At 38.7% G+C, this 10735-nt stretch overlaps 1 protein-coding gene across 1 annotated transcript in view; it reads left to right on the top strand.

Annotated features, from left to right (window-relative positions):
• Window positions 1–7185: 7185 nt before the first annotated feature.
• SAMD3 (sterile alpha motif domain containing 3) overlaps window positions 7186–10735 on the top strand; it is a 17671-nt gene continuing 14121 nt past the window's right edge. The window contains exons 1-2 of the mRNA XM_015557796.1: window positions 7186–7321; window positions 8032–8221. Coding sequence (XP_015413282.1) covers window positions 7243–7321; window positions 8032–8221 — 269 coding nt within the window. The 5' untranslated portion in view covers window positions 7186–7242. The remainder of the gene's footprint in view (window positions 7322–8031; window positions 8222–10735) is intronic.

Here is a 10735-nt window from a genome sequence, read left to right as displayed (position 1 = left end):
TCACCCCCAACCTGAAAACAGCCCTCAGCCCCTCACCCAGACTGGCCAGGCACCCCAGTGAGGACCCCCACCCTGAAGGGTGTGTGACCAGCAGCAAATAGCCATCATCCCCTCACCCAGGCCGGCCAGGCCCCCCAGTGGGGCCCCCCCCCCTGATCCAGGACACCCTTCAGGGCAAACCAGCCAGCACCCACCCGTGCACCAGGCCTCTACCCTATATAGTAAAAGGGTAATAGGCCTCCCGGCACCGAGATCAGTGTGACAGGCCCTGGCCTGCACCCTCTCCAATCTGGGATCTCTCAGACATCCCTCTCACAATCCAAAACCATTGGCTCCTAACTGCTCACCTGCCTGCCGGCCTGGTCACCCCTAGTTGCCCTCCCCTGTTGGCCTGCTTGCTCCTAACTGCTCTCCCCTGCCAGCCTGATTGCCCCTAACCACCTCTGCCTCTGCCCCCACCACTGTGGCTTTGTCTGGAAGGATGTCCAGATGGTCTAATTAGCATATTACCCTTTTATTAGTATAGATAGATTGCCAGTGTGTGTCATATGTACTGGCTGGTTAGATGGTCGGACAGACATACGGTTGGTCACTTAGCCTTTTATATATATAGATTTTTCCCCATTCCCCCTTCCACCCAGCCCCTACCCGACCCCAGGCCTCTATTGTCTGTGTCCATGGTGACTACTGGTATATTATGTTCAATCTAACAGTGTCTTTATACTTGAAGATCTAGATTTCAGATCAACAAATGGAAATTTAAAAGAAAAATTATATCATTAAAGAAGCCACTATTAAATTTAAAACTCACCACAGTGTTCAACCTCAGTAGGAAATCAAATCATTGTTTTCAAATGCAGTGTAAACACTTGGAATTGGTTTGTAAAAAGCACTTGTAAAAATAACAGCTCTATAATAGAGTTGAATGCTGAGAATGCTAAACACAATATGATTTAGCTCCACCAGAAAACATATTACATGATTACATTTTAAGAAAGTTATATAGCTTGCATAAAAATTTCATATTATGGTATCATATGCATTGTTGCTAGGCATATATGTACACTTTTCCATCAGTATCTTACTTAACTCAGAGATATTTGCATATTTATTATAATTAAGTCAAAATAGAAATTCAATTTGTTAAAGAACTGTAATATCGCCAGTTCTTTTTAAAATTTCTTGCGATTTTTAACAATTTAGAAAAATATGCAAGGTTTACAGATCAAAGAAAAAGGGACTTTTCATCTCTCACATGACAGTGAGTGAATATGAGACTGGGACCATCCATTCCCATCTACAGGTTAGGAAAATTAGCAGAAGGGTAGATTCTAAGTAGTGTTCTGCACATAATTAGTAATTTAGTAATTAGTTTCGTTTACCATCATACATCTTAGGTTTACCATCATACAAGATGTATGATGGCAAAAAATCTATATATATAAAAGACTAAGTGACCAACCGTATGTCCGTCTGACCATCCATTTTGGGATAGTTTCTCTCTCTTAGGTTATGTATATTTGGTAGTAATCAGGGACATGAAACTTTGGGGGTTATGAAAATGTTCATTTTCCATGACTATGATGATGATCATATATGTATACATACACATAGTGACATATATTCATGGATATATGTGTGTAAAAATTCATCCAATTATGCCCTTTAAATATGTGCAGTTTATCAATTAAACTTTAATAAGCATCAGTTAACCTTCAATAAATTTGCTTTTAAAAAAACTCTTTGATATTGAGAGGAAACCAGCAACCTGATAAAGAAATATGAACATCACAAAAAAAATAAATAGGTCTTGAACATATGAAGAAATGATTAACTTTCCATATAAGAGAAATATAACCTAAACCTCACTTAACTATATAACAGTGACAACAATCCTACAGTTTGGCAACACACAATGGCAAGGAAGGAGAGGAGTGAGGAACTACTTTCCCACTTTGCCAATAAGAATGAAAAAAATTATGGGGCGCGGCTACAGTGTTTGGACAGGTTCAAGCCTTGGACTAATGAGAGGGCACAGTCCTCTCGTGGCCACATGCAAGTCCCAGCTGGAGGGCAGAGCCTTCCCAGCACAAATACAGCCAACAGCTAATGCTGTAAGCTTGAACTTGTGGTCCGAACACATGGCTCCACGTGCCTTGTGATAGAGTTCAGGTGCATGTAGTTGAGTAGGGTTGAAACTCAGGAGAATGTTGTAAACAACTTGATCACACCCCTACTTTGCCTCGTGGCATCTGCTATAAAATAAAGACACAGCTTGTGGGCACTGTCTCCTCATCAGGGAGTAGCGACCCACCGAGACCCAGCTTTCATTGTCTTGTTTGTCTTTTCTCAATCCTTTCATCACCCCAACTCAGGGTCACCCTTGGCTGTGCTGGCGCGGCACAAAAAATAATAAGCTCGGCCAACGTGGCTCAGTGGATAGAGCACCAGCCTGAGGACTGAAGGGTCCCAGGTTCAATTCTGGTCAAGGGCACATGCCTGGGTTGTGGGATCGATCTCCAATAGGGGGCGTGCAGGAGGCAGCCGATCAATGATTCTCTCTCATCATTGATATCGCTCTCTCCCTTCCCCTTCCTTATGTTGTAGAGCAGTGATTTTTCAACTGGTATGCCCTAAGAATTTTTAAAGCATGTAGCACCTGACTATTTATTTAGTCAGGGACACTGATCTCTTTTCCCGTAGATTGTCAAATAAAAAATTGACAACAGCCAACACAATGATAGCTGTCTAGTGTAGATGAATCAGAATTATGCTATTTTTTGGTCAACTAGGCAAAATTTTAGTAATTAGTTATATGAGCCATGAGATGAAAAGGGTGAAAATCATTGTTGTAGAGACATATGAAAAGATTACCCACAAACCCCTCTTTTTGAAAGGAATTCGGTCTTAACTGCAGAAGCAATTAGCTCTTATAAGGGAGCAATGTTCCATAAAGTTAATTTTTAAAATAAATTTGATTTTTGACATCTCGAGCACCAGGTTAATCTTATATTCAGCAAGTCAGCTTCCATGGTCATAGAAATCAAGTGATTCTACTTCGGAGTTTTGATTTTAAAAAAAAATCAGCATAGCCCCAAAGGCCAAATGCCACCTTTCAGCCAGTCTTGCTTTTTAAAGTGATTCCTTCCTACAAAATTGCTGTTGAATAGAAACTCGAGCAGGCACTTACCATTTATTCTTCCATTTAACTCAGAATCATTGATGAACTCATTTGCTTGACTGGATTGCTGGGGAAATGGTGTGAAGCTTTCCTTAATCTGAAAATTAAATCAAATCTTTTCCATTTTGAGCTTGAAATTTAAAGCATCGATGATCATTAACAATCAAACCAATGAATCAGTGAGTTAAGGTTGTCTAGTAATCAGTGATTTTACACAAGGTGACATATCCATTTTGGGATGGTTTCTCTCTCCTAGGAGCTTTCACGGTGCAAATCAAAACTCCTAACCAGACGGTGCCATCTCCATGGTAGGCAAAAATTGAATAAGAATAATTTTTTTTACCCTCTTCTGTTCCTCACTTATCTATTTTTTTTCCCTTGGATGCAGAGAACTTCAAATAGTAATTGGATGATGGAATATAAAGAAGGTTCTTACATCCTCCCTGTGCTGCCTCTGGGTCAGCTCAGCCAATGGGATGTGGTAGACTTAGATCCTTTCCGGGAGCTTAGGGAGAGTTCCATGGCTGTGGTTACTGCAGACTCTGATAGAGTTCTACTCATGACATTTCCTTTGTAGGCGTTGAAACTGAAAGCTCTCAGAGCGATCAGGGAGAAGGAGGGCACTGGGTCCACACCCTGTGCTCGGTCTCCCCTGTGATTACAGATCTCACGGACTCACTGTGAGACGGTCCAATTACTGTCAGTGTCATACAGGGTTTGGCTGACCTTCTTCCCTGGGAGATAACATTCCCACAGGGAAGTCCATTGGGCTGTGACACAAATGCTCCAGGCGCAGCATGCCAGGATAACACCTTTCTTCTGACAGGCTCAACAGAAGAGCTTCAGCCTCAGGATCTCAGGGAGTTGCCGAGAACTTGGTGGAAACACATCTGGCTTCTGCAGCAATTTAATCCACACGGTTCTGCATCGCAGCTTATGCCACATGAATAAGATATACTACCATAGAGTCATTTTTATTTTGAGCTTTAGTTCCTAAACATGTCACTACTTATTGTAAAACATGTTTGTAGGAGCAGGTACTTGTCTTCTGAGTTATGAGTAGAACAAAATCATTTCTCCAGCCATGAAACTTGCCTACATTTCAGAGCCTGCCATTAAATCTGTTTGATAACCATTAAAACTGTGACTGTGGTGAGGTTGCTGACTCCTTTTTTGTTTGGAGCGACTTCTCCTCTTATTGGTGATGCAATTCCTAGGGAGCTATGCAGTTTACTTACTATGCAGTTTTGTTCGCCATTCACTAGTCACTAAGGTTCCTAGCTATGCCGTTTACTAGCTATGCATTTACCCATTAATTGATGGCTAGCTTTGTGCCAGGCATGGTACTAAGTGCTGGAAATATGAGGTTGGATAAGAAACAGTCCTCATCCTCAAATAATGTACATGGCGGAAAACACAGGTTATTTCAGAGGCACCTGAAGAACCCCACTAGTGTTGGGGAAATCTGGCCCATTCATTTCTCTGGTAACACCACCAGCAAAGCATTTAGAAATTTTTTTGTTGTCTCAGCCTTTGGACTCTAAAAATATAAAAACAAAATTCCAAACAGAAACGAAAGTGACAAAGTGTTCTCATATTTTATTTAAAAGTGCTCAGGGTCAGTGTTGTTATAAGCTACATTGCTTTTGAAGATTATAAACCGCGTTCACAGCAATTTGCACTATTATCTTCCTCTGGCATTTATTAAATAAAATCTGCCCATACCTAGGCTAAAATCTTAGCTCCTCCTGGCTTTAATTAGATAAGAATCCTTAATATTTGATACAAACGTTTTAATTGAAGTATAATATAATTAAATAATGAGAATGGTTAGGCTAGAGTAGTCACACATAATGTTATTATTAACTATTTTTTTCCTTTTATATTATTGTGTCTTAAAATATTTAGTTATAATACTGTCCTCACATTTCAAAATCTTTTCAGATGTTTCTGAAACTGCTGGAAATGCAGTAAAGCTGCTGATGCGTCTTTTCTCATTTGACATGTCTTCTATTCCTTTATCATGCATGAAACCATAAATAATACACCCATTATTTATGTGAGAGGAAGTTGCAAGGTTGCTACTTTAAAAAGTTACATTACCGAGGATACTATTTTCTTAAATACTTCTTAAATATTCTTAAACTATAGTATTTTAAAAAAAATCTTACGTGGCCCAGCGGACTTTCTCTGAAATGAATAAAAACATATTTTTTAAAAATCTTATTGTGTTTGTATGAGGTTATAATTTGATAAGTGTTCTGTTTTTCTAAGAAGAAGAATTAGGCAGAAATTTGGGAAGTTAAAACATATGAGAGGGTTTCCAAGTACTCATTTTATTTTTGAATTTATTTTCCCCTCAAATTTCCATTTATCCTGGATGGCTGTAGGGCAGTACCTTCTGCTCTGCATACCTTTTAATCTCAGAGTTTAGAGAATTGTTTTCATTTTTTCTTTCTTTTCTTTTACAAAACCCCACTCTTCACAAGGAAGCCAGAAGTGTGACAGGAAGGTGTGAGTTTTAATTTACACCCCAGTCTCGCAAATAATGACTTTTCACACCCTGCTCTCGCTGCTTAGCCTAGGGGAGGAGTGCTGTGGCCACTGCTGTCTGAGCAAATTAAACCCAGGCTGCAATTCTCTGAGGCGTTCTTCTGTGTTTAACCCTTGTTTTCAATTCTGCAACTTGGCGTTTGTGAATACTTAGGAGAATGTGGATCATTACTTTGAACTAGACTTGTTTTCTAGGAAGTGATTTTGAAGGCTGCTATCGTTTCAGATTGTCAAGTATAAAAAGTAAATGTTTTCCCTTCCACCACTCTCTGATGTGGAAATTCAAATACACAGAAATGAAAAATACAATATTAACTGAGAGAACTTCTAGCAATAAAATTTAAAGATAAGAGCTAATAAAGACTTTTTCTTTCCTTATGATTCCATTTCTGTAAGAGTAGCTTTCTCCTGTCTTTATGCACAAGTAAATTTGTGGTATAGCATTTTGATTGAAAGATGAAATTGAAAGTAATATTAAAACATTAAAATGTTTTGGTTTCTTTTCCGATTCTCCCTAGTGCAATAAATATAATTTGGATTGAATGATAAAAAATAAAAGAGAATGAGCTGCCAACGGGAAGTAGGAAAAAATTATTGCAATTGGTAGACTTATTTTAATTTTTCTAAGTGGTTAAAGAAGAATAGTGGCATGCAAACATACCTGAATAGTTAAGGATTAGTTTAAACTCTGTATGCATTCCTTTCACTTACAATTATTAGTATATTAATTTTCCCACTTTGAGTCTGCCCAACTAAATTTTTAAAAAATGTTTTCTCAATTTATTAATTTTCCTTAGTTATCTTAAAATCATCATGGTGTTTAATAAAGTTTCTAGAGCTGAATGGAATACACTCTTAACTGGAAGAAGGGAAAGAAATACTCAGGTTCTGCTGAGAAATTTGGCTCCTACTTCCTCCTCTTGCTAACAACCCAAAGCAGTCCAAAGCGGCTGTAAACTCTCTCTGCTAGCTGGGGAGCCGCCATAAGGGGTTAACCAGTCTTGGTTTACTAAGTATCTCTGTCAGGCTTTTTTCTGATCCTTCCTCCCTTCCTCCCCAGCCCACCCCTTTTGTAAATGTCAACCACTTCCTGATGAGCCTAGTAGTGGTGAATTTCACACCTTTCTTTTCTTTTGTGAAGAACCCTGGGTGTTAATGGTAGAGGATTGGGGACCATAGTAGTGTGTGGCTGCCTGTTAGTACAGCTGAGGGATGCCTGAGGAAAAAAAGTAGGAGAAGGTGGAGCAATTTGAGCAACGAGACTAGGAAATAGGTTCAAATGGGTCTCATTTTTAAAAAGAATTTTTATTAGCATCTTTTAGATATGTATTTAAAAAACAGTAATTTGAAAGAAGCTTAGAATTGAGAGTCTCCCAAAAGAAGGAGCTGAGATGAGAGAGCCAGTTGGTAAAAAAATTAAAATGAAATAAAACAATCAGAAAGAAAAACTAAAGAATCCTTCTCTGACCTTTTATTCTGTAGGTATATTTTTTTTACAGGATACAGCAATGGAAACTTGGTCCGTTGACCAGGTCTGCAGTTGGTTGGTGGAGATAAACTTAGGAGAGCTAGTTCATAGGTTTCAAGGTGAGTTGCTTACACTTTTTTTTAAAATGTTAATTGAGCAGCCTAGATATTGGGTGTCCTTTGTTGTTGATCATTGCTTTTGTTGCCTAATGCCTGTGAGTGGGATGTAGACTTGCTGCTGTGGGGAACTTTCATTTCCTGACTGACTGTTTGCATTTGATCTAGTATTCACATGAGACTGTAATATTTCAAAAAGAACTCAAATAAAATAAAATCTTAAGAGTTACATAACGTACACACTTGATATAATTTGATGCCACTTTTGTCCTTAAATACTGCAGCAGGCATTTTGTGCAGTGCTGGATTTACAAGTATTGAAATGTTGTGTGGCAGGTGCTATTGGTAATACTTTCTTGAGAAGGTTTTTTTTTTCCTTATAAAAATGATGCCTGTAAGAAAGAATCAAAAATGGGAAGGTGATAATGTGGAAGAAATGTTATTTTACTGTGACTCCATGTTCCAGTACTTTCTTAGATATCAGTTTGGAATTGTGCAATATCAGTGATCTATTTTTAAAAATACAAAACATTTTATAGCACCAGAGGACAAGTGTAGATGATCCTTGTAACACCAGAAATATATATATATATGTGTGTGTGTGTGTGTGTGTGTGTGTGTGTGTGTGTGTGTGTGTGTATAATTTGCCCAGAATGTCGTGTTTTCCAGTGCTTTTCCAGGCAGGCATGTAGACTCTCTTTTCTTTTTCCCAGAGGAAGAAGTAAGTGGGGCTGCTCTTCTAGCACTTAATGATCGGATGGTTCAGCAACTGGTAAAAAAAATTGGACACCAGGCGGTTCTGATGGATTTAATTAAAAAATATAAGCAGAGGAGTCAAGGACTGGAGTCCCCAGGAAGCCCGAGAGCACCAGCTCTGGTCATACAAGCAGCAGCAGCCCCAGAGTAAGTCTGCATGAATTCCTCATTTTCGATGCATGATATTTGGGGTTAAACCTCTTGGAAAATTGTGACCATTTTCAGCTAGCTTGTGTGTACAGTATTTCTAACATCTGCATAAAGAATACTTTTTGCACAGTTTTATGAATCAAGATATACATTTTCTTTAAATGCACCACTTTTTAAACACTGACTCCAATTGTTAGGGTTGTCCTATAAGCCTGGAGTTCCTATATAGAAAACTCTGTAACAAGCAGTTGAAATGTACATACAATGTGAGTAGAAATGGATCACTGCCCTTTAGGTCTTAAAATCAGGGTTTGGGAAAGGCATTTTTGCTGCTCCTTTGCTCTGTTTATTGATGTATGTGTTTATTTGCCAAGGATTCCTTTTAGTGGCTAATTTATATTCTCCTCTAGAGCCTTACATATAATTTGCTAGAGGCCTTCACAATAATTGGCTAAAAAGACTTTTGCTACAAGGATTGCTAGTTTCTCAAGAGTATTCTTGGAATGCTGAAGGCTATGATAGCATCCCACGAAAATCATGTAGAAAACTTATGGTGGCTTTGAGGTTTAGGGATGTTTTCATTTGTTTGTTTTTATCAGTGACTTTTGCAAGGAAAAGGAATGATAACAGGAATTTTAAATTAAAGTTAAATTGTTCATTGTACAAATCTATGCCCCGGATCATTTCAGACATCCTGATTTGGTTTTTCCATATTTTGAGACTTTTTGCAAGGTTTTTAACGTTGAATAATTGCTGCAGACCAATTATGCATTCATTTAAAAAATAGGATGGTGATGTTGGCTGAAATCCATCCTATGTGTTTACTTCAGTTTTTTTCAGATTAGAACTCTAATAACCGATATTTTTGTCTTGCTCTCTGATAAGCAATACAAAGTCAGAGAGACCTCATTTAAGTAATTTGATTTCTAGAGTATTTGGACATTTGGGACATGGAGGGGGATGGGAAGGCATGAAGGGATGGTCCACAGTTAGTCTGGAGATTCTACATGTTTTGACATATCTATGCAAAAGCATATTCTTCATAGGTGACTTTTGATGAAGCCCCATTGCATGCTTTCACTCCTTCCCAGCTCAAAGTGAATTCCCCGCATTCTTGGATGAGTTGGACTTTGAGCTGGAAGTTCTCTTCAGTTGACTGGAATCTTGATATGGCCTTAAGCACAACTTGGAAATACACAGACAGCCTTGTTTCTTTCCACTGCAAATCCGTTTATAATGTTCTCTAGTAAATGAGAACCGCTGGACTGCCAGGAAAGCTGGGCTTCATTCCTGGTTCTACCACTGAATTGGATTGATTGCTAAATATTGACATTCCTGCAGCTTTTTCTGTGGGCTGTGAAAAGTCATTCAGTACCTAACTCCCTGTTATTCACACTGATGGTAGGAGTATCATAATTTTTGAGAAAAATCTCTTCTTATCCTAGACCGAAATAGTCTTGTGTTAAATATTAAGCATTGCTAACCTGGTTAGGAAAGCCTTTTTCGAATGGAGCCAAGACTTGGAACAATGGAGCCAAGGGATTTATGAGAGGGGGCTTTTACACTCTACCCAATAAGCTGGTGATTTACTTTAAGGATTGTGTTGTCTTGTATTCAGGTTAAATTATTCTGGTGCAAAACCACAGTTGCAGCCGAAACCGGTTTTGCTCAGTGGATGGAGCGTCGGCCTGCGGACTGAGAAGTCCCAGGTTCGATTCCGGTCAAGGGCATGTACCTTGGTTGCGGGCACATCCCCAGTGGGGAGTGTGCAGGAGGCAGCTGGTCGATGTTTCGTTCTCATCGATGTTTCTAACTCTCTATCTCTCTCCTTTCCTCTCTGTAAAAACTCAATAAAATATATTTAAAAAACAAAACAAAAAAAACCCACCACAGTTGCAGTTGGGCTTATTAGTTATATTTGGTTAAAATGTTTGTCAGCTTATTTGCTTATTGTCAAATATATTGTCACTTGACAAATATATTGTCACGTAGGAATCATAATAGAAAAAGGCACAAAAATATGCAATTTAATTAAAACCTCTCTAGAAGTGCTTAATAGAGGTAGGAAACTTGGTGTAGCAGAAAGAACCCTGTAGCTACGTATCAAAACACTTGATTTCAAATACCTGTTCTGATATTAGCTACCCATTATAGCCTTGGAGAGTTGCTTGGCTTTTCTTTCAACTGTAAAATGAAGCAAATAGAATAAATGATGCTTAAGACTCCTTCTAAAGGGTCTATAATGGCATTCAAGATCAGGGTTTCAACTTGAGCGCATATTCCCTTAATGGTTAATGGTTGCCTGGTATGTTATTTTTAAAAGGATTTGTAGGCCACATCTGGACGTTAGCATCCTACTCAGACTTAGGCAAATGTTAGGAATCTATAATAGGTAGGAATATTTGCAGCTGCTTTTTGGTTGTTGCTCTTGTTGAAGCTGGAAGAAAAATCACTGAACAGAAAGTTGAAAAATTGAGATCAACTCCTGGCTGCTCCTCCTCCTCCTCCTCC

Source organism: Myotis davidii, unplaced genomic scaffold (assembly GCF_000327345.1).
Source record: "Myotis davidii unplaced genomic scaffold, ASM32734v1 scaffold147, whole genome shotgun sequence".
NCBI classification, from domain to species: domain Eukaryota; kingdom Metazoa; phylum Chordata; class Mammalia; order Chiroptera; family Vespertilionidae; genus Myotis; species Myotis davidii.
The sequence above is the reverse complement of the archived record's forward strand: the minus strand, read 5'-3'. Positions and strand labels throughout refer to the sequence as shown.